This window comes from Microcebus murinus, chromosome 8 (genome assembly GCF_040939455.1).
Source record: "Microcebus murinus isolate Inina chromosome 8, M.murinus_Inina_mat1.0, whole genome shotgun sequence".
Classification (NCBI taxonomy): domain Eukaryota; kingdom Metazoa; phylum Chordata; class Mammalia; order Primates; family Cheirogaleidae; genus Microcebus; species Microcebus murinus.
In genome coordinates this window covers 80,221,948-80,246,650 of record NC_134111.1, presented here as the reverse complement: position 1 = coordinate 80,246,650, position 24,703 = coordinate 80,221,948, and the positions used below count along the sequence as shown (strand labels likewise).

At 39.1% G+C, this 24,703-nt stretch overlaps 1 protein-coding gene across 6 annotated transcripts in view; it reads right to left on the bottom strand.

Moving 5' to 3' along the window:
- Positions 1–4,078: 4,078 nt before the first annotated feature.
- Positions 4,079–24,703, bottom strand: part of CCNYL1 (cyclin Y like 1) — a 35,969-nt gene continuing 15,344 nt past the window's right edge. Inside the window, exons 4-12 of one of the 6 annotated variants that reach the window (XR_001150967.3) lie at positions 20,710–20,810; positions 17,624–17,659; positions 16,125–16,176; positions 14,906–15,025; positions 11,100–11,266; positions 7,696–7,858; positions 6,388–6,590; positions 5,418–5,468; positions 4,079–4,372 (exon numbers count right to left, since the gene is read on the bottom strand). Coding sequence is in view for 2 of the 6 variants with exons in the window: in XM_012752121.3 (XP_012607575.1) it covers positions 6,474–6,590; positions 7,696–7,858; positions 11,100–11,266; positions 14,906–15,025; positions 16,125–16,176; positions 17,624–17,659; positions 20,710–20,810 (756 nt within the window). In the remaining 4 variants the exon portion in view is untranslated. Of the gene's footprint in view, positions 6,591–7,695; positions 7,859–11,099; positions 11,267–14,905; positions 15,026–16,124; positions 16,177–17,623; positions 17,660–20,709; positions 20,811–24,703 lie in introns of all 6 variants that reach the window. The other 5 variants (XR_012920611.1, XR_001150965.3, XR_001150966.3 and 2 more) reach the window with 5 other exon arrangements.

Below are 24,703 nucleotides of genomic sequence, written 5' to 3'. Positions count from 1 at the left end.
ACGGATGCTGCTTTGGTAAAATGCAGAGTAGTCACCAATCCAGCAAACAACCACCTCATTTTAATGCCTGGTGTGGCGATGTCCTGCAGCAATGCCGAGATGGGAGAATGTGGGAGAATGTGGGTAATTAGGAACTTAAAATGTTTAGGGGAGACAACACAAACCCAGTGAGAGGTGAGTTAGCAATGTGAGAGTACGCAATTCAGTGTCAGCGTGAGTGCTGTGAACTTTATTGGATTGGTACGTAAGTCAGGGCAGCTGGGAGAGGCAGACTAGAAAATAGAGTAGTTGGGCTGAGTCCTGGGAGAACAGCGAGTGTGCCTGACACGTGCGGGACTACAGTGGGTACGGACTACAGTGGGCACGTCTTCCCCATGCTTTCTCATCGCTCATTCCCGCCCCCCACCCCAAGCAGAAAAGGGACCAGGTGGAGGGCAGGGGGCAAAGTCACAGGCTGGAGCAGAAACTCTTAACTGTTGAACCTAGAAAGTTGGAGAAATAGGTGGGCCCAGGGTAATATTGGTAATAACGCTTCTTTTAGTGATTTAGAGAGCTCTGTAAGTTGTCACAGATGGAAACCGTGAAGTGGCAGAGTGGTTATGAGCAGACTTGGGAGCCAGGCTGATGGGGGTTTAAATGCCAGCTCCTCCATGTATGGGCTGTGTGATCCTTGACACTTAACCTCTTAGTGTCTCAGTTTTCTCATCTGTGAAAAAGGGATGATAATAATAGTACTTAGCTTTCAGAAGATTTAAAGGATTAAATCAGGCTACAGCAAAGTAAAGCAAGGAAGAAGCAGCTGTTCAGACATGGAATGGGAAAGGAGAGACTAGGTTTTTGAGTGTGCATAAGAATCATTTGGGGTTCCTGTTAAAAATATAGATTCCCAGGCCTCAGTTCCAGGAATTGAGATTCAGTAGCTCTGGGACCCACGAAGCTATTTTCTTAAAAAATAAACTTTCAATTTTGTAATAATTTAGATTTACAAAAAAAGTTGCCAAGATAATTAAGAGTTTCCGTATGCCCCTTACCCATATCCCAGTAATGTCAACATATTATCATGGTACATTTGTTAAAACTAACAATTCAACATTGGCACATTACAATTAACCCCAGACTTCACCAGATTTCCACTAATGTTCTTTATTTGTTCCAGGAGTCAATCCAGGATGCCACATTGCATTTAGAGAAGCTTCATTTTTCACAGGCTCTTTGAGCTTATGAGAGGCAGGTGGGCTGGGCACCACATCATTTAAAGGACCGAATGAAGTCAAGTTGTCCCATCCCCAAGTTGGGGAGGTGAATGCAATTTTGAAGCGGAAGGGAATACACTGGTGGAGGAGGTGGATATAGGAGGTTGATTTTAGAGTTAAGAGATGGAATCCCCTCCTTTAGATGAGAGGGTGTTACCTTAAAAACAAGGCATCCAATGCAAGATGAAATAGGTTTTGGAAGATGAAAATTCCACCTAGTCCTCAGCTGAGATTGAGAATGGATAAGAAGGGTCATGAGCAGGTCAAGAGAATTGGTAAGTGCAGTAGGTTGGGAACAGCTGCGTTAGGGAACACGGGAGGGCTCAAGTAGGTGATTAAAGGAGATTACAGGAGGCCAGTTAGCCTGGGAGTCATATAAAACCTGCATTTCCCGAAACCTGCTGCTAATGCTTTGGAAGTGAGTCACGGTACCCACCATCAAGCATTGCTGCATGGGACACTGGCAGAAAAGGTGAGGGTGAAGCTGGGATGCTTTTGTTGAGGGAGGGTCCTAAGGCACTTGGCTGATGCAGGGGGTGGACAAAACACTTGAAGCCCTACCTGTAAAAGAGTCAGCTCTCATAATGAGGAGATACAGGAGCCACCATCTTGTGGGCGCCAGGTAAAGGTTTGTAGAATTGAAAATGTTAAAAAGATGAACCAATAGATTTTTGTTTTTTTGGAGACACAGTCTCACTCTGCTGCCCGGGCTAGAGTGCCGTGGCATCAGCCTAGCTCACAGCAACCTCAAACTCCTGGGTTCAAGCGATCCTTCTGCCTCAGCCTCCCGAGTAGCTGGGACTACAGGTACGTGCCACCATGCCCGGCTAATTTTTTCTATATATTTTTAGTTGTCCAATTAATTTCTATTTTTAGTAGAGATGGGGTCTCGCTCTTGCTCTGGCTGGTTTCGAACTCCTACCTTAAGCAATTCTCCCGCCTTGGCCTTCCAGAGTGCTAGGCGTGAGCCACCACACCTGACCCAATTTTTTTTTTTTTTTTTTAACTAGCAGACTAATCTGGGAATCCTTTTGAAGTACATACTACTAATATCCTATTGAGGACCTTAGGTTCTGGGACTATCACTGAATTTTCCTAATCACATTCAAATTACTTAACTCCTTTATAGCAATTATATCACCTAACCTGTTCCTTTTGAAAGAATGTTAACCTTTTTTCAATGGACTCAAGATTCCTCTTAATTTCTATACTGTTTCACTTTCCCAGTTAGTTGCTCTTCCTGCACCCTAGAGATCCTAAACCACAAACTGTTGTTCTTAAAATTTATTTCACATTAAGTACATGTGCTCTCACTTGCCAAACCCATTTAAAATAGTTCAGTGGAGATTGCCTTAGAAACCAAACAGATGGCTCCTGTGTACTAGGGGAACAGGCTTTCCCGAAGGGCTCCTAGAGCTTCTGTATTGCTTGCTCAAGGCATGTCAGGCCTGACCCCGCCCGTAAGTGGCTGGCAGTTAGACTTTAGGTAATCTATCCTTAATAGATGCTGGGTGTAATCTACAGATTCTCCTTAGAAACTGGCACTTACCTAGGAGGTAGCTCTGCTAGCTGTCAAGTGCTTTTCCAAGCAGTTCTACACTCAACAGTGCAGCTTTTGGGTGAAGGAACAGTCAAGTCACAGTCATCTTGGAGGTAAGGTTAGGGAACAGGGTTGGGTGATGACAGATTTTAACTAACCTGCATACTGCAGCTAAACTAGTTTCCAGAAGCACTGCATAATATGAATACAGAACGAAGACTGAATTGCTTGACAGTTAAAACTGGCTGTTGGCATTTTTAAGTCAAGGAATAATGTATTTAGAAATGTAGGAAAACTGGCTGGGTGTGATGGCTCACACCTGTATTCCTAGCACTCTGGGAGGAGGATCGTTTGAACTCAGGAGTTTGAGACCAGCCTGAGTAAAAGCGAGAGCCCGTCTCTATTAAAAAAATTAATTAGCTGGACAATTAAAAATATATAGAAAAAATTAGCCGGACATGGTGGCTAGTAGCTGGCCTGTAATCCCAGCTACTAGGGAGGCTGAGGCAGAAGGATTGCTTAAGCCCAGGAGTTTGAGGTTGCTGTGAGTTAGGCTGACGACGCGGCACTGTCAGGATTTAGTGACAATTGCTGAAGCTAAGTGGTTAGATTCTTCGTTCTAAAGAAACCTAATAGGGACTTGGTATTTTTAACTGAAACGTACGTCTGAAAGCAGCATGCTGGCCAGGCACGGTGGCTCATACCTGTAATCCCAGTACTTTGGGAGGCCAAGGTGGGAGGATCACTTGGGCCCAGAAGTTGGAGGTTACAGTGAACTATGACTATAGCCACTGCACTCCAGCCTGGGCAACAGAGCCCTGTGTCTTTAGAAAAGAACAGAGCATGTTAAAGTCAAATTATGTGGCTTGTTTTAAGTTACCCTCTGTACAGCAACCCTAATTCTAGTTCTTGTCCCTCTGTTCTCTTTCCTGTTTAACTGTCTAAAACCCTAATACCTCTTGTTCTAATTCTATACTTGTCCCGTAATTCCTTCCTCTTTGGTACATTTTACCTAATTTTAAATTCTAATGTGCTCTTCCCTCTTAGGCACAATAACCAACTATTCAAAGATGTCATTTAATGTACTGTGCCACTAAGAACTGTGGCCACTGATTTTTTTTTTTTTTTTTTTGGCCAGTGATTTTTAAGTGTAATAAGTTATCTTCAGGTTATAAATGGTCAGTTTAAAAATACTTTAAGATATATCAAGACTGACTTAAAACATTTAAGGTAGGCAGAGATGTAATGCTATATGAATAGAAGTGTTACAAATACACTAGCCATATTTTAATTAAAATAGAGTTTATTAGCTTTCTTTTAATATAAACATGAGAAATAAAAACCACGTAAATGTAGCATTCTTTTCAAAATAAAACTGCAATCAATACTTGAAACTCCAAGCTCTGAACAATGTTTTTTTGAGGTGGTAGATTGTAATATTTTATATACCATTATTTGTCATTTATGTCTTTGTCCTTTAGAGATGATGGAACCTGCAGCACTCAATGTAATGTGAAGCATTGCTGTATTGAGAGGAAGTATTCCTGTCCCAGAAATGTTTTGTTTACAGGCAAGATTCCTAGGATTACATTTGAGAAAATAGGAGAAATAAATTTCACAAGTTGAGAACACTAATCTTTTTTTAATATTTCAAATTTAGGTGACATTGTTGTCAGTCTTATAAAATCATTTACTCCCTGCCCTTTAAAGCCTGAAGTAAGTGTTCCTAAGGCTTTACATAAGTTCTTAAATAGCAGGTCTTATAATGGGACACCTACAGCCAGGTTAACATGTAGGATAAAAAAGCTGTTTCATATTACCTACTACTATTAGGGTCCAATTCCTTTAAATTTATTAAATATAAATTAACACTTCTCTTCATAATCTTCCTTTACCAAATCCAGAAAAAGAAACTTAGGTGATCAAAACAGGTAGTGCACAGCCCTACAAGGAACTACTTTAAAAAAAAAAAAAAAAGAAGGGTGCTTCTAATGGAGATACAAGGTAATCCAAAAGTCTTAGTGTAATTTTAAGCTTTGATGCTGGTATAAATACAAAGTATCAAAAAAAATGTTTAAGTAGCTAGGGCTATAGGTACAAACCACCTCAACTGGCTTAGTTTTGCAAACTTTGAATATTAAGCTTTTAATTTTTTGTTTCAACGTCTGCCATCTTCAAGAGGGACTGAAGGCCAGGCATGGTGACTCACGCCTGTAATCCTAGCACTCTGGGAGGCTGAGTCGGGAAGATAGCTTGAGCTCAGGAGTTTGAGACCAGCCTGAGCAAGAGCAAGATCCCATCTCTACTAAAAATAGAAAAATTAGCCAGGTGTCATGGTATGTACCTGTAGTCCCAGGTACTCTGGAGGCTAAGACAGGAGGGTTCCTTGAGCCCAGGAGTTTGAGGCTGTAGTGAGCTATGATGATGCCACTGTACTCTACCCACCCAGGGGCAACAGAGTTAGACTCTGTCTCAAATTAAAAAAAAAAAAAAAAAGACTGAAACCAAAAATTAAAAGCTTAATATTCAAGAACCAGGCACCTACAGGCACACACCTGAGTCCTAGCCACTTGGCAGGACTGCTTGAGGCCAGGAATTTGAGGCTGCAATATGCTATAATTTACCTGTGAACAGCCTCTGTACTCCAACCTAGGTAACGTAGCAAGAGATCATCTCTTAAAAAGAGAAAGAAAAAACATGTAAAAAAAAAAAAAAAGGAATTAAACTTTCAAATGATGTTTTGTATAGGTTTATAGCATTTTTACTTCTGCAGTGCCCTGGAGGGCCCAAGCACACCACAGCAAAGCACAACACTGTCCTGAAGCTGCCAGGACACCTTGTATTTCACTGCTTTTCATTATCACTGGACCACCGTGTAGGTTGGCAGTATGAAAATATCTTTTAACACATTTAACAAATAAGAGGAAAATTACCAGGAAATGAGAAGCACCATTACAGTTTACAAGAAATGGCAACGTGGACCCCATAGAAGTAGATGATCAATAACTGATACCGTTACATGTCATGAGTTCTTTAAAAAAAAACAAACCTGATACTTGATACTTTCTCTGACCCCAAACATGCTAAAATGCTAGTAAGTAGTGCTTGCAAAGAAAATGAACAACAAATGTTATCCAGCAGCTTTTTGGTTTAAAATGATTGCCAATGACAGCAGCAGCAGCTTCAGTGGTTTTACGAGTTGTTAAGAGTCCCATGTTTTAATGGTAATACTGCACTGATTTTAAAGGTATATGCAGCAATTTGGGGGGAGGGGGCAAGAAAAATAGGAAAAACAAAAGTTATATGAAATAGGCAAAACATAAAAGTATATGGTTAGTGTCTTTAAAGTCTAAAAATTTAAACTATTTAAAAAACCTCACATAGTTCACAGCTATTGGCCTACACAGAAGCAAGTATCTGTGTGGTTTGGGAGCTTTTGCTTTGGAGTGGTTTCTGTAACTGTTTACATTAAAAAGGACAGAAGAGTGTGTTCTTGACATTAACAAGGTCCCATATTCTTTCCTATGGAGTGTAATCTTCGTTGTCCACAAATCTCTTGAATTTGAGATCTTTCTTTTTGGTGAAAATACTAACTTTGCTGGTTTTTGAGCAGGAGAGGCGGTATTTTTCCAGTCTCTGTAGGTGAGGGTTCATGGTGATATAACCCCTCACCTCTCCCTTTAGGAGAGGACAGCATTAGAGCGCCGAATACCAGTGAAATGATCAGCACTGAAAGACCTTCTGATAGCAGCTCTACACAAGTCCTTGTATTTATCTTCGCACAATCGGGAAATGGCCTAGGAAATGCAATCAAATAGAAAAGAGGTACAATTTTTAAAAAGGGTTCCAACCTTTACAAAAGCACCAGTGATGACAAGCCACGCATGCACACTCCTTTAGTTTATAGTGACAGCTCCTGTGGCTGGGGTTTGCACTACCAGGTTCTGGGGGTGCTACTTCCTGCCAATTCACTAAGGTGATATCCTTTAAGCCAGGGCTATAATTGAATTGCCAGAGAAAAGTGGGACTTTAAGTTAAAAATGGGGATGTCAAAGGTGTTGTGACAGCAGTATATCATCTGTTACTTGTGCACTTATTCCTTAAATCAGTTTATTCTGCTATTCAAATTCTACCCAATTCTTATTAGTTATTACATATTCAAAGCAAATTTCAACGAGGCAAGTGGGTGCTGGAGCAAAGGAGAGGTCTAATGAGTGAAGTGCCACTTCACTTGCACATTATGGTAGAGAAACATTCTTCTAAAGTCCCACAGAAAGTGCCAATTTTAAATGTGTCAATTTTAGTTGTAAATAAAAATTGCTGTATACTCACCAAGAGTCATAACCCATAAATACTATTTTGCCCCACAAAGTTACCATTCCCATTAAAAACTCACATACTTCTTACATCCAGTACTTGAAACACACCTCATATAATCTAAGTATAGGTCTAGTCTCTCGGCTTAGCCACTAATGCTCTATCTAATAAGTTCATGGGACCACATGGTAACAGAGTAGACACTGACATGAACCTGGCAAACTGAATAAATAAAAGATAGTTAAGAGTGGTCAGTGAATTGTATATGTAGATATAATTAGGAATACAATTTCAAGAAATTGTTCATGTATGATGTGAAGTAGAGGTTCAAAAGGAAAACCATTAAGAACAAATTTAATTAAAAATATTCTGAATTACAGTCACAGAAGAGATAATATAATTTTTAAAATGGATCCTTGCATAAACCGTAAAAGACACAGGAAATAGGATGCCAAAGGGTTAAGCTCTTCAGTGGGTTAATTTTAAAGCTTTCCATTTTCCTAATCACTACTTAATATGATTCAGTCACAGATGTTGGCTTTGGTGGCTGACAGAAAACCCCACTAAGTGATTTCACAGCCTTACCTCTAGGTTCTGCGCTCTTTCTTTGCTAAGAGGAGAATACAGAAAATTCATGTTGTTGTCATCTGCTAAGGAGCGGAGGTCAAAGTAGTATTTGGCATAAACACTGGCAGGAACATTAATATTAAACTGAAGTAGCTCCAAAAAATGCCTTTCCATTTCATTCCTGGGGGAGGAGGAACAAAACAAAACCAACACAGGACAATTTTAGTCAACTGGGCTATCTTCAAAAATATCATTCTGAGCTAGGATGACTCTAAATTCTGTCTTGAAACAAAGACTACCCAGTTGGATTAGTACACTAATGTTCAGACAAGGTACAGCTATTTGTGGTCCCTTCTGCATCCCAGCACTTTGAGTTTGGGATGAGGGGGAAAGGTTACGGCCCTCTTATGCACTCGTGCTGCTGACTCGGGGCTCATTCTTCAGAGTTCCATTAGTGCAGCTGTGCGATTCATACTCCACGCTCGCTCACAAGGCCCCACTATAGTGATCAGATGAAAGGAATGATGTATGCTGTTTATTAGCTCTGAAGAACTTGCAGACATTTTCACCGGGCTGATAACAGGAAGGGGCTTATTGAAGTAGAGAAGCGCCAACAAAAGGAGTGGGCACATCACCACGGCAACAAATGGATCCATCGAGAGCCACTGCTATTATCTCTGAGGGGGGAAAACTCTTGAGGCAACAAGGCTTCATCTCAAATAAATAAGCTACATTCGATGTGAAAAGGGAATCCCTTCCCCCTGCCCCCGTACATGAGGTTATGTCAAAGGGCATAATGCAAGTTTCTGCTCACCTTATTACCAAGGTGAGAAACTGTCATTACAACAGGGCAGAGATACTCTTTAAACTTTGGAAGGCAGAAAGATCAAAGATAGATGTCTTGGCTAGACTAAGCCCGCTTTACGATATGACCTGTGGCAGGGCACTGGACTTATAAACTCAGTGTTCCATCAGAGCTGGGAATGGAGCCCAGAGACGCTCAGCATCCACTGTCCCTGGCCAGGACAGAATTGGGGGGGTGGGGGGTGGCGCGAGTTCTTCAACACAGTGGGAAAGGGTGGGGAGCAGTCCCTGCTACAAGAACACACACTGCCCTCACCAAATGTTTAGGTAAATAGAAGTTAAAATTAGAGTTAAGTCTTGTCTTACCCACTTCCACAATAATCCCTATAATGAGTTAATTGGATAAAAATGATAAATACCTGAATAACATTTGGTTTCTTAAAGTTTTAATATTTTATCCACTGGCTAAGTCAACAAATGCTTGATATTCTCCTGTATGGAAAGCAGTTAGAATATGAGCAGAGATGTTGTTTTCTCATTTGTTGAACTTAATACCCAAATGAACCTACTTCCAAAATTAATTTCCTGTTCATATGGCCATAAGTCTATAGAAATGTAAATCAGATAATGTTTTGATAATCGGCTAATCAGGACTTAATTTGCTACAGGAATAAATGCACTTCACGATCCCTTTTATATTTTTCCCACTAATACATTTCAACTGCAGAAATATAGTACTTCATAGGATTAACGTGTATTAATAGAGGTTTAATCACTGAAGAAAAGCACTATGCCTACAGAATGTGTCTTCTGGGTTTTTTGTTTAAATGGCTAGATGGCTGAATAGCATACTCTGTACAGACACAGCAAATTTTCTGAATAGCAGCTGCTCAGTTCAACTTATTCTTTTGAAGGGAAATATAGTCTAATAAGAAATGTAGATGTTGGAAAGTTTTAAGAAAAATCTGATAGACATCACTTTTTCAATTTTTCAATTTAAACTCAAAACGAGACTACTATAAATAATCAACAGCAGGGAGATGAGACACATGTATATTAAACACTTTGTTGTGATGTTTTCTAAATTCCAAAGATCATAAACAAAAGCATTGGGAGCACAGCTCCTGGTGCTTCTACGTTCACACAAACAGCACTGTCTAGAACTGGCCTTGGAGCTGGCCCTGCCACCACTGCTCCTGGAGCTCACATCTGTGGGAACCTACGTGTTTCCCTTCATGTTCTCTGATCTTGTAACTACGAGCAGAGCCCTTAGCAAGCTTAGCTGCAGGTTTTGAGAAAGTTTTAGCTGTCAATAACGACAGGGCTGTGTTCGTGATTACAAATTTTACTTCCTTGTGAAATCAGTAGCAACCAAAGTCATTTCAGCATCTGCAACTTCCCAAAGCACTTCCATTTGTTTCAAATTCATTTGCTGTTACACCCTTTGCTGACATGGGTGCCAGCAACAGCACCACAAACATTCAGTTTACACTATTAGCAAAGTGGTCATTCTCACCAAAAGCCACTTCAACAGCTACCAATAATCACTGGTCCCTTGTTAGTCACAAGTATCCTCACTTCAGTTGTAAATACACAGCTTGGTCATTCTGAATGACAGTCTTATCTGGAGCAATGGGCAGAGGTAACAAAAACAAACTCTTGCCACTGCTTGTCATGATCTTGATCTTCCTGTGCTGCTCAACATAATCAACAGGTGCTCCTTCCTACTTTCCTAAATGCCACCCACAAAGACATTTTCACTGTCAAGCAGGCACTGTCAAGGAAAGAGTCTTTCCCTGGCTTGCCCTTCCCTTCACAGCTGTCAGGCCGGACCAGAAGAAAGTCCTTGTGAAGTTCATGTTTTGCTGTCACATTAGTGCCATCTGTGCGGAGCCCCGTGACTCAGCAGGTGCACACTCGGTAACTCAAGGTCCCCAAGTGCTGCTGTGCTTGCCTGAGTGCCCAGGAGCCGATTGTGGTGAACACTGGCTGCTGCCTTAGAAATGGGGCTCAGTGGCCTGGGGGATCCGGAAGCTTCCCTACTCACCAGGCTACTTCTAAACACAGGCAAGCTCCTAATAGGAAAGGGCTGGGGATATGTGGATATTTAATTTTTTACCTCATGGTTTCTGTACAAACAGATCTTCAGATAAAAGAGAAAGACCAGCAAAAGAAAACATATGATGTGTGACTCAGGCTGAAGCTATAACTTCTCACTAGTCCAGAGGCCCTAAGACCTCAACAGTGGCCAAACAATTGTTTCAAAGGCCAGAGGTGTGCCCCTTAAAAAGGGACAGCTTGTAAAAAGCCATACAGATATTTACTGTACTATGTTGTTCTGGAGTAAGCTTGCAAGATGTTAGCCAAAAACCATCAGAAAAATGCTTTTCAATTATCAAGCACATTATTACAACAATAACATATCAAGACCTACCAATTAATGAAAAATAGGAACTGCTATACTAAGGATGAATAGAAGGAAGCATGTAGTTTTATGCCTATTTCCGTTATCTGCACAATGTAACATTTATAAATTACTTCTTAAAGTGTTAACTTTATGGGAGTAAATGAGGTACTGGAAAATGGTTAGAAAGTTCACCAAAACCTTACAAACTCACATGTCCTCAACTGTAATGTCCTTGAGGATCTGGCAGTAGTCCACATTCCATACAGCCTGATCGTCCCAAACCTTGGAGGCAAGAAGAATCGCTCCCAAAACAATTCTTTTCCAGTTAGTGGGACAAATGTCGATCTCAGCATAAGTTAAAAGCCTTTCTAAGTAAACCTGCAAAAGTAGAGCACTGGTCTTTGATTTTAGTTCAGTTTAAGTGCTGTGATAAGAACTGTTATGAATGACAGATTTCTTCTGTTTTTGACTAGAAAGTAAGTGCCTTTTATTCTTATGTTTTGCAGAGACTTTGCTCAGTCAACCAAAGCAAGAAGCCAGATCACAGTTGTAGATCAGATACCTACACTGCCTACTCTGCCCATGCAAATTTCCAGCCCAATTTTGGTCACAGGACAGAATGGACATCTCAGCAAAGGGGACCACGAAGAGAGGCACTGTTATCACCTCCCCACTCATAACAGGCAGCACACATAGACCCAGTGTAGATTAAAGTTGTTAAATAAATACCTCTGTGCCAGCCAGGTGCAATGGATCATACCTAGCTGGGAGTCAGATAGTTAATTATACAGGCATGTCATGCTTGAATATGTAAAATCCAAGTAAAACTGAGCACATTTTAATCTTTTCACAGTAACTCACCCTTCTGTGGCACAAGCTGGGGGAAGTGCTGGTCAAGAGAGCCTCCCAGTGGCTGCTGTGCAGAGCAGCAGGACAGGCACAGGCCTCTGGGGCTGTGACACATTCCCTTATTCCATGCCTTTGTAAGGTGCACATGTGTACAACAAAAGGATAGCCCTGCTCATAGCCCTACATTTCACATCTCCATTATCACTTCATGAAAATTCATTTTCTACTCTTATATAACCTGAAACTTAGTCAATTATGTTGGTTTTCAGGCCATAAGACCTGCCAGCTTCTGTATCCCTGGGATTTCTCTAAACCTGCCAAGTACTTTGTGAGACAATCTCATGAATTACTTTATATACAGCAAATACCTATCCTACAAAGAATTGGGCAAAGTTAACAGCTGAGTAAAGATCATAGAGGTAAGCTGTGATGTGTCATTACCTCAAAGGGTGCGCTGCAAAAGAGTATGCATATATGCTATTTGAACTCTTTGTATCAAGATAAATGGAAAAAAATTTCCTTTTTAAACAGTTTAGCTGGCTGAAGGTTACCAGACTGACAGCTCACATCTGGCACTGTTCTCCACACTCAACTGTGTTTTCAAAAACAACTGGCTACTGAACATCACATGCTCTTAGTGAGATTCTGCTCCTGTTTCCCCAAATTCTGAACTCTCAAGCATCCCAAGGATCAATGTCCCTCATAGGTTTCCACTCACCACAGGAATAATTAGCACAGAAATCACACTGGCAATCCAACTTTCCTGTCACCTTTGCTGGTAAGTTTGTTCTGTGCTGACACCACTTGCTCTCCAGTATCAGTGCAAGAGTTCTTTTTTTCCCCATTAAAGCCAACTCTTCAATCAGTGCAGTGGATCCCATTCCATTTCTGCAGAACACTATTCCTACAATTACCTCTTTCTGAAGACTTTCTCCCTCTCTGTGAAATTTTCCCCAAGATGAATGTGTTTCCCCTGTTCCCATGCCACTCCTCACAACTTCCAAAATGCTTCCTCACAACATTATGCCCTGGTGGCAGTTTCTCATCCCACCTGCCCACTGCTACTGTCACTCTCCTGAGACTCCCTTCACCAAGGCCCCTACCCCCTGGTGCCTTCACATTTGAAAACCAGAGCTCTTCACCCCAACATGCTATTCCCCAAGTCTGCCCTAACAATGGAAAGGGCATCGCCATTCACCTAGGTGCTGGGGCCAAATATCTACATGAGTTGCCCTGTTCCAACCTGTGAGCAATTAACTTCACTGGGAGTCTGCCCGCTTTTGATTCTGACCTGCCATTTGTCACTGCTCAGCTTTATCACTGTAGCTGCTCCCTAATCCTCTTCTCTGCCTCCACTCTGACTCCTAAATATGGTCTGCCCTTCCCAAGGCAGTCAGCATAACTTCTTAAATTAACACCACTTCACTCCCCTGGCTCAAGAGCTACCAAAAGTTACCCATCAAAATAGAATAAAAACTTAGCAAGCAGCCAGTGTGGTCAGACTGAGGAATGACCGCATACTCACAGGGCCTTGTGGCTTGCAGGCCACCAGCAGAAGCTGTTTGCTCCTTGTACACACACAAAACACATTCCTGTCTCAGGGTCTTGGCACTCATCCCACTGTCTGTAATGCCAGAGCTCCTTACCTTCCTCGCTTCGGTTGGGTCACAGTTCAAATGTTCTCTCTCTAGAGAGGCTCTTCCTGATCATTCTACCTAAAATAGTAAGCGCCCCTCCAATCATTATATCCCTTTACCCTGCTTTATCTGCTTGGTATTTCCCACCACCTGAAGTATTTGTGTATCTGAAAAAAACTTAATGTCTTCCACACCAGAACATAAGCTCATAAAGGCAAGGACTTTGTTCAACCTGTCCTCTCCTCCACAGCCCCACTTAGCAACTTCTTGGCATCCTTAGCATTGTGACCACAGCCTCTCTTATCTTACCTTGGTTTTCCTCCTCCTCCCACCCTAGCCACTCCTCTGAGAACTTGTCCCTTAAATGCCAATAGTCCTTACAGATCTACCTTCTGTCCACTTCCATTCTACACACTTTCTCTACATGTGAACAGCAACTCTTACTACTCTTCATTCCTTACTTCTAGCTCAGATTCATGTTCCAGTCCCATATACCCAAAAGACTAGACAGTGCCACCCTGGTGTCTCACTGGCACATCAAGCTTCACCTGTCTACAATGACCTCCCCCTCTTCTAATCCAGCTCTCCTGCATCACCTGTCTCTCCGCATATGGAAGTACCACTCTTGCTTCTCTCCAGCATGTGCTAAGCATTCTCAAGAGTTTGCAGCTCCATGAAAAGGCCTATGTCTGCTCCAGTGCCCACTGGGGGTTCTATTCAAGTGCACAGCAGAAGTCTCCTCTCCTTAACTCTAACAGATGCTACAGGAGTAGGGACTGGCCTAAGTATTCTTTCCCTCCAGGCTATGCAATTAACTTTACTCTAGGTTAGCTGTGGGGAGGAGTAAAACAATCCCATCAACTTGAAGAGGATTATTATTCAAAACGATGAAGTCTTACCACAGGAACTCTACATGGATGACACATAGGTCAGGACACAGCTATAGCTTAGTAGGCTAACTAGAAAAGCTTTTGTCCAAGTCCTACTGGTACCCTATTCCTAGACAACTTCCTGAGCAAGCACAAGAGGTCAGCAGAGACGGATAAACATCCATCATCAAAAGAACAAAGAATTTAGGGCAGTGTTCTCAATCACAACACACATCAGAATAGCCTGGGGAATACAGCCTGGGACTCAGCTTAGAACTACACTGCACTCAGTCTCTGCCTGTGGACCAATTCTGTTACTGCTCCCTATCATTCCCCTTGCATGACACGTGATGTGTGTATGTGTGTGTGTCTGTTTGCACATGCACGCACATGGGCAATGAGGGGACAGGAGAGAATGAAGAAATCTCTCCTGCTGCCTTTTATAGTAATTGTTTTGTGATGAGAAAAGCAATGGTAACATTTTAAGCCATGATTATTAAATTCAAATGCATGTATTTACTTTCCTTATGTTTTTCTTAAACATAAGGATAATATAATATTCTGATAATATCATTCTGATATCTTATATTTCTGATAATATCATTCTGATAATATCATTCATTTTATTTCTAAATATGCTTTATAAATAAGATTTATCTTACCAAAGTTACTATTGCACATTCAGCTGTTAGCTGTGCGGCACTGAAAAGAGTACGGACAAATCTGTAAATAAATTTATGTTCAGGATCATGCTTAAAGTACTCTTCTGGAACCTTTTCTCGCTGAAAGAAGAAAAAATGCAATATAAGTATCCATTGAAGAAAAATTTTTAAGTACACTTAAGAGCAGTTTTCGCATTTGTGCCCATGTGTCCCTTAAAATAGTTTTATTTGGGGGACACGTCTTTTAAATATAAACACTAGGAATAGTGTTTATATTTAATATAAATATATTTATAATATAAATATAAACATGAATAGTGATGACTATGGAATCATTATGAGTACCTCATAATGATTCCATAGTCATCACTATTCATTAGAAATTGGCATTGGGTACACCCAAATGCTCAGAGAATCTTTATTTTCCCTTTTCACTTACCCCTAGTACTCATAATGATTCAATAGTCATCACTATTCATTAGAAATTGGCATTGGGTACGCCCAAATGCTCAGAGAATCTTTATTTTCCCTTTTCACTTACCCCTAATAGAAGCTATCAAAATGTAAACTATTTTTATGCTCAAAAATCTTCTTGATCATGTCATGCTTCTCTGCAATAAACTTTGAAAAAACAAGGTTTAGTTTCCTGTAACCATGAGGCTCTAAGCCTGAACTGTCCAATACAATGGTCACTAGATACGTGTGGCTAGTGAACACTCAAAAGCAGCTACTATGTGCCAAAGTGAAGTTTTACATTTTTTGCCATTTTAATTGATAAACTGTTTTCTAATTCTCTTCACAGAGATCATGCATGTCAGAACTACTGATAAATATTTTACACAGGGTGTCCCAAATGTCTCCATACAAAGGAAAACATCTGTAAAATTTTGTAATGAATATTTTGTAAATGAAGGTACATTTGGCTACAATTTCGCATTTTCCCTATGTATGGTGACTTTTGGGATACCCCATATTATTCAATGCTACTGAAAATTATGTTTTAAAAAGACATACGTTTTTTGTTATTTGTATAGTACATTTACCTACCTTAGCTCACTAATTAACAAAGCTACAAATCAGTTCTTAGCATATCCTTATTACAATACCCCTTTTATAAGATGATTATATGTAACAGGTGGCAAGGAAGATGATTTTGACTTCAGCATGAAATAAACACAACTCTATGAGAGAAAAATACTTCAAAAAAAGCAACACTTACTGTGAGTGGATGTGACCTCTCATCAAAAATATCCAGTGATCTATTTGCATCTCTATAAAATAAGAACATGCATTTAAAAAATTAATTCAGGAATTGTCAACTATCTTAGTAAAATATCTGCTGGGAGTGGGGGAGCAGGGAGTGGAGGGAGATTCCTAACCTTCAAACAAGGCAAACAGTTTTACAAATTCTTCTCCTGGGTTCTGGCCTTCAGAGGGTTCCTGATCTCTTTTTACTCAGCACATCAAGTCCTGTACTCTGAAGTCTTCTACAATGACCAGCCAGAATTGCCTTCTCTGACCTCACATTGGAATACCAAGAACATTTTACAAAGCAATAGTGTTGAGCAATAAAGTCTTTAGAACTTATGTATTTCTTGTTTCTTTATGCAGTTTGAGTTAAACACTTAGTTGCCTTTTATTTTAAAAAAGACCAGTCTTTGATGAACTTTAAAGTGGAAAGTTCACATAAAGCAATTCTGCATGCTGAAGTATGGTTGTATTAAGGAAAAGCACTTGTAATTTAACTGTGAACCAAATAATCCACTTTTTTTCATGGAGCATCATTTTTATTTGAAAGTACAACTATCATTCTCAAATATGAATGAAGTGAGCCTGTCACTCTGAGGAAAATAACAAGTATTTGTTGCCAATGATAAAATTCAAGCCTTAAGTTAAAAAGCAGGACTTTAGAAAACTTATACCTTCTACAGTGAACCTGACTGCTTCTGAATACTTAAAGAGTATTTTTTCTCTTAATAAGATCGGTGGTGATACTAACAAATGCACTTGTGGAGTTTTGGTGTAGTATTAAAGAATATCTACAATTATCTAAAATATACCTTTTCCCAACTACATTAGGCTAGGTTGTCATCTTACTGCCTCTTCAAAACAAATTGCAAAGACAGAGATGAGAATCCAGCTGTCTCCTATTAAGCCAGACATTAGAGACTTGTAAAAATTCAAATAAATGACACACTTTTTACTCAACAATTGTTGCAGAAAAAAGTTTTTTTGTGTGTGAAAAAAATATTTATGTTAACAGCGTGGTTCTCAGTCAGGGGTGAGTTTGTCCTCCAGGAGATACTTTCTGTTGTCACAACCTGGAGGGTGCTGCCTCTGACTGGAAGAGGCCATCGATGCTGCTAAACATCCTACAATGCACAGGACAGCCCCCACAACAAAGAATTATCTGGCTCAAAATATCAAGAGTGCCAAGGTTGAGAAACCTAAACTAAAAATATTTATTTTTTTATTTCTCAGTTTTAATTTCTAATACAGTAAATACCAATATAATCAACATGAACAAATACTCTTTGGGATTCTCAATAATTTAAGAATTAAAAGAGTCTTAAGGACCAAAAAACCCAAAAGTGATTTGCTTCAATACTATAAGCACTCTTACAACTTATGTCTAGTCTATAGTTATAATCTAATACTAAACTAGTATCATGCAAAGTAATTAGCTGGAATAACAAAATAGGTTTTAAAAGAGCTCACCTGTTCTTTATATGGTAATATATTGCTAAGGTCACACTGTGGAAGGAAAAAAAATATTTTTAACAACTGATTTTATCATCTGTTAGGTCTGAAGACATTTTTAAAAGGGGGTCGGGTAGGAGCCTTTCTCAGGGGCCCTGAAATCCTCCAGTTCCGAGCAGTACCACGTGGGCACGTTCCCACTTGTTTTAATTCTTTGGCATTTAGCAAAAATAGGACAACCAAAATGCTATGCAATATATGCTGTTAGAAGACAGGTTTTTGCTAATAATTATATTATTTGTTCTTTTACCCATAGAACTTTCCATCCTGTGCAAGTTATATCTATTTGTGCACATGCTTAAATTTAAGTCATGTAGTAATTCTGTCTTAAGTTGTTAGGCTCTGCATTTCATTTAGTTCACTATCCCCTATCCTTCTCTCCTCATTATTTCCCTAAAAGTAAATAATGAAAGTGCTTTATACCAAATAGAATCACTTAAAATCACTTTTGCATAATTAGAAAATTGATTAGTAAATATAAGTGCACACACAATCAATGATAGGTTTAGCTATCTTGAAATAAGCAGGGCTAACAAAACAGTATACTACTACAGTGCAATATTAATAGCAGCTATTTCCCAATTAGTTTAAATGAAAGATTAATGAACAGATACACCTCACACACAGTTAGTGTAATCCTAAATTATCCCCAGATGTTGTATATTAGGAAACGGGGTTCTTTTAGATAAGTTATATGCTTCAATTTGCCCTCAGTGTCTAAAATGAGGCTCAAAATAATTGAGGGAAGGCAAATCTGAATTTTAAAAGTAGGTCTATATATTAGCACTTTTTTAAAAGCCTGTAACATTATTAGCATCAAAGATGGATACTTCTATAGTGCTTCAAACAGTTTTGTCTCCAAATTGATTTTAAAATCAAAGAATTTGAAGTTATAAGCTGGAAAGGACCACTGAACCTTACATTGGACCTTACATGATATTTAACCCAACAACCCATTTTACAGTAAAGAGAACCAAGGCTTAAAACAGACCTGCCCAAGGTCCCACCAATAGAAGCCGTTCGTTCTCCTGCACGCAAATTGAGCAGTTCCCAAACTTTGCTGCACATTGGAATCACCTGAGGAACTTTAAAAACTGCTAGACTTCCAACTTGAGATATTCTGCTTCAATTGGTATTGGTATGATGTGGGCATATGGACTGTTGTTTTTAAAGTTATCAGGTGATTCCAATGTACGGCAAAGTTTGGGAATGACTGAGTTAGGGTTAAGATCAGAATCACCTGGGATGTTTTTGTCCACGTAATTATGCCTCACATCCTTCTCCATTTTCCTAAAAGGCTGTGAATGCCTAGAGAAGAAGGGAAGGTGGAGGTGGGGAGATGCATGTTGTCTGCAGACATATTTTATAAAAAGTTGCATAAGTGACTCTAACATGGCTCACTCATCCCACTGAGAACATGCACTACTAACCCATGATAAACATTTTTCAAAATTTTTCCTAAAAGCCAATTTGCCCTATTAATTTGCTCAATAAACCTTTATTTCACCAATAGTGAATATACCATATGATCATTTCTAAAACTTAATGAGAGCAAATTAAAACTTACTTTTCTTCCAAAAGCAGACTTCTAAAAATCAGACTAAGGTAAGTGGGGGGATGGGGAAGCATGAAGTCTACTTTTTCAAGCAAAATTAATCTTTAAAATGACTTTGTATTATATGTGGAAACATCAGAATCTTTCAAATTCAAAAGAAGCTAGGCACTCCAGCCAAAGTAGAGTTGTTTTTTAATTCATGGATTTAGGGCCTTGGCTGAATACAAACATTTAGTGATTAGTTGATAGGTGCCAAAGACCACAACTTTAGACAGAATTGGGGTCCAGTTTTTGCTGAAACACAATTTGATCTCAACTATTGTTATAAGTGAGATAGGAAAGTGACATTATGTGTAAACTTGCAGTTTTTAATTAAAAGTACAAGTTACTAACAATTTAATTAGCTAAAAAAGCCAGTACATTAGAAACAGTACTAAAGTTTATAAGCAAGTTATGTTTTTAGACTGAAAAAATTAGGGATAAGGACATTAATATACTAAAGTAGCATTTCCCAAACTATGTTCTGAATATCAACATTCATCATCCAAGGAGATGTTAATAATGTTCCCTGGACAACCCAATGGAGCTGGGTTTTTGTTGTTGTTGCTTTTTTTTTTTTTTTTTTTTTTTTTTTTGAGACAGAGTCTCGCTTTGTTGTCCAGGCTAGAGTGAGTGCCGTGGCGTCAGCCTAGCTCACAGCAACCTCAAACTCCTGGGCTTGAGTGATCCTTCTGCCTCAGCCTCCCGAGTAGCTGGGACTACAGGTATGCGCCACCATGCCCGGCTAATTTTTATATATATATATATATCAGTTGGCCAATTAATTTCTTTCTATTTATAGTAGAGACGGGGTCTCGCTCTTGCTCAGGCTGGTTTTGAACTCCTGACCTTGAGCAATCCGCCCGCCTCGGCCTCCCAAGAGCTAGGATTACAGGCGTGAGCCACAGCGCCCGGCCTGTTGTTGCTTTTTAAATAAACTCAAAAGGTTCATCTTAGGGTGTTCTGAGAGTGCACCTCCTACTGTGGACTATGAGGTGCTAATGTGCAATGAGGAATATTTAAATGCAGATACACTATGGTGCCAGTAGAGGACAAGCTGATCCTTCTTCCAAGAGTAGTTTCCAAAGTAGTACACATTATTTTAGGCCTGTCACTCATAATGAACTAATTTTTTCCAGAAGCATCCAAGTACCTCTCCTTTTTGTTATGTCCCCCATTGTCTTAACATAAATGCATCAAATAAAGAGCTATACTTTTTCTGGGATTGCTTATTTGCTAACTGGCTTTCCCTTCCATCATGCAGTCTAAGAATAAAGTAGAAACTGAAAATTCATACTTAGGTCCTTGAAATCAATACATAGTTGACATCAATTTCTTAAACTGATCACTGAAAAGGACAATCAAATGGCTGAAATGACTGAGGATGGCTGGGATGCCTTTAGCATAAGGGTGTCTGTCACTCAGCTCTTGGCAGCCTAGTTGTACTCACCATTTTACTGTGGTTCTAAGATTAGGCTGGCTGACTGTGCTGTCATCTAGAAATATTGTTGAGCATGAGCTATACTTTTTAGTAAGCTGCCCTGGAGATACCTGAAGGGGAAGGGAAATAGAAGAAAATGTCACAGTAAGTTAAACCTATAAAGGTGTGTTTTCTCCCCTTGGTTAAAATGTCAAATGATAAAGCATTAAGATATTTCTTACACTTCATGAACTGCCTGACTGTGGTATCCTGTGTGGCTCTATGGGAAATCCACTTAAGGCTCTTCCACAGATGATGACTGAGGAATGGGTTATAAAATACTGCCCTTGATATGGTATCTATAATCATATCTGGCAAGTCTCCATTATGAATTCCCTTTACAAATAATTTTAAAAGTTTAAAATAAGAGTTCAGTGGTTTTTTTCCTTAAGCAATAAAAAGTAGCTGAGATTTTCTATTATTCATTTACTATAATAAAATGTAATGCTTAAATAATATTGGCATGAGAGCATTTTATTGCAGTACATGAAAGCCTAGTATTGAATTTATTAATTTACTGACACTAAATATATTAGTTCTGGAGACAGTATGATGAAAGAAATGTTTTAAAGACAGAGGTTCTGTGTGCCAGGGCTACTCGATCACCAAAGTGAGGGAGCTATAGGTCTCTCTGGGCCTGTTTCTTTACGTGGAAGGTAAAAAGAGTATTGCTTTAGGACTCCCTCACAGCCAAAGAACAGATGACAAAAACAACTTTGGGAATTTAACTTTCACTTCATGTTTAAATAAGACTGCCACTATATTACTCAAATGAGAACCTCAGAGAATACTTCCCATTTAGTTCAAAATTTTATTCTATAAAATTAATAGAATTATTTGACAAACATCATAGTACTTTCCTGCCTCATTCTTGCTGCTCTCGGCCTAGAATGCCTTTTTCTTCCTGTTTGTCCCAGCAAGCTTGAGCCCATCTATGTTGCGGGATACCTTTGCCAGTAGCCATACCACAAAACTCTTCCCTTTTTGTACACTCTTCATCGCTCCACCTAATTCATCACTTGTTACATGACAACAATTAGCTTGCAAGGGTGTCCCCTCATAAAAAAAGTAAGCTTCTCCAGGGACAGTGGGACTCTTACACCTGCTACCTCAGGAGGTGCTGCTCAGCACAGAATTTGGGACAAATTAGGGAGTTCAACAAGTGTTTGACAAATTATTATTTAAAATCAGTTACAATTTGGAAGGCAAATCTTACTACAGACACAAATTAGTGAGAATTTATCTGCAGTGGTATTGGAAAGGTGACAATGAACTTTTTGAGTCCTCTAAAGAGTTAACTGTCTTTAAAACACTTTAGAAGTATCCATTTATTTGCAGAGTGCAACAAATACTGAAACAGCCTCAACTATGTTAAGACAGTTCTCTTCCTTAAAAATAAGGACAATAACCATATCCCAATCACTGAGTAGTTGACAGTAACAGCAGCATTCTTTAAAACCACACAAGACCAACAATTTTAATGCTTTAAAAGAAAAAAAACTAATTCAGATGAGCCTTCTTTCCTCCTATTAATATAATAGTTTTCAACATGTCACATTCTCCCATTAGTATCCCCCACAAATACATGAAAGACAGGGCAGGGAGAGATCTAATTGTTGCTTTTAAAATTACACAGCATTTAAAACTTGCCAGTAGCCAATAATCAGAAATAACCACACCATCAAACACTATTTTGTTTCAGATGTTTCTACTGCAAAGTCACTTATTCCTTATTAACAAAAAGTATCAGATATAATATTTTTGAAAACTGTTACAATTTGGAGAAATGTTTTAACTTTATCTAAACTCTTATGTGTTTCTTAAGCTATTCAGTTAAAGTGTATACTTTATATCAACCTTGCGTTAATGTGTATTCTTTTATAATCTCAAAAAACAAATACAGCATGAAAAGTGAAAATTGACTCATTTAAATACTTTCATTCAAAGTAGAAGGAGGTTATCTTTTAAGGTCACTACTATTAGTGGGTAATATGGCATATACACTATACCACAACAACAAAAAAACCTCTATAGGAGAATAAAAAGAACAGAGAGGAAATATACCAAAATACAGACTAGCTAGTAGAGCTTTAGGTGATATTTTCTCCCATTTTCCTCTACTTAAAATTTTCTGTCATGAATATATATTGGTTTGTTCTTGAAAATATTAGAACTAAAACATTTAAAACATTAAAAAATTTGAATTAGATGTGGTCTTACAGCCAGAAGGGCTTATTTAGTGAATCAGCAACTATGGTCTACTGGTTAGAACCAGCCAAAGAAACACTTCACACTTCCCATAAGTCCAGGCTTACTCTAAACTCCTGCTTAAAGACAGAGGAATTATTCACTCCAGGAAAATGGCCATTTCTGCTTTCTTTCTTTTCTTCCCCCCAACCACCAGGCCACTTCCAAATTTCAAGATGGCCAGAAAAAGGTAAACGCAAAGATTCTCTGCTAACCAGCTATACAGCGGGAGACACACCACTCACTTCCATCTATTAAAACTTTCCAGTATCAAGAGCATCCCCATTTCTCTTAATATAGAATTAAGCCTCTAAGCAAAGCAATTATTGCTGCAACAGGTAGCTTTCTCCTCATCGTGCTAGAAAACTTAAACAACTGCCTTTTATGGCTAAAGCCTTATCATTGCAATCTTTACAACCTCAGCAAACTATACTGACAAATGTAAGAATATAAAATATAAATACTAAAAAAAAAGTCAAACAGCAAAAACACTACTGATAGTTTAGCGTCATGGATAGTATTTCATGTAGTAACAAAATAGAGACAAAGAACATCATTTATCTTCAGTCACAAATGACAATATGGAATTTTAAAGTCTTTAACAGGATAGGGAAGGGGGTACTTAGTACACAAAGTCGAATAGCAAAGACTAGGAAGTAGTCATATCTAGTAGTTTAATAAGTCACAACTCAAAAAAAAAAAAAAGTCACAACTCAAAGCTTACCATCAAAGGTCAAGTACCTGCTGAAATTCTGTCTCCATCCACTGACTTCCCATTCTGTCTGTTGTCTCTTATTTTAATCCATTAAAAAATAAAACGTAAGTTCACTTTTTTCTCTGCCTTTATTTACAAGTTTTAGAGACAGAGTTTCACTCTCTTGCCTGGGCTAGAGTGCTGTGGTGTCAGCCTAGCTCACAGCAACCTCAAACTCCTGGGTTCAAGCGATCCTCCTGCCTCAGCTTCCTGAGTAGCTGAGACTACAGGCGCGACACCATGCAGGGCTAATTTTTTTCTATTTTTAGTTGTTTGGCTAATTTCTTTCTACTTTTAGTAGACACAGGGTCTCGCTCTTGCTCAGGCTGGTCTCAAACTCCTGAGCTCAAGCAATCCTCCCACCTCAGCCTCTCAAGAGTGCTAGGATTACAGGCATGAGCCACCACACCCAGCTATGTTTTAGATTTAAAAAAAAAAAAAATTAATGACTCTTAACTTAAAAATATCCACAATATAACAGGGTATAGAGTTGGAATAGAATTTTTAAACAGGATTTTAGCAGAAAAGTTAATATGTAATTATAGGCCGGGCGTGGTGGCTCACGCCTGTAATCCTAGCACTCTGGGAGGCCGAGGCGGGCGGATTGCTTGAGGTCAGGAGTTCGAAACCAGCCTGAGCAAGAGTGAGGCCCCATCTCTACTATAAATAGAAAGAAATTAATTGGCCAACTAATATATATAGAAAAAATTAGCCGGGCATGGTGGCACATGCCTGTAGTCCCAGCTACTTAAAAGGCTGAGGCAGAAGGATTGCTTGAGCCCAGGAGTTTGAGGTTGCTGTGAGCTAGGCTGACGCCACGGCACTCACTCTAGCCTGGGCAACACAGTGAGACTCTGTCTCAAAAAAAAAAAAAAAAAAAATTGTAATTATAGGTATAGCTAAAAAATTATCTGGATTAATATTATTCATTATATTGAATTTAAACTTAGATTTACACTTTTA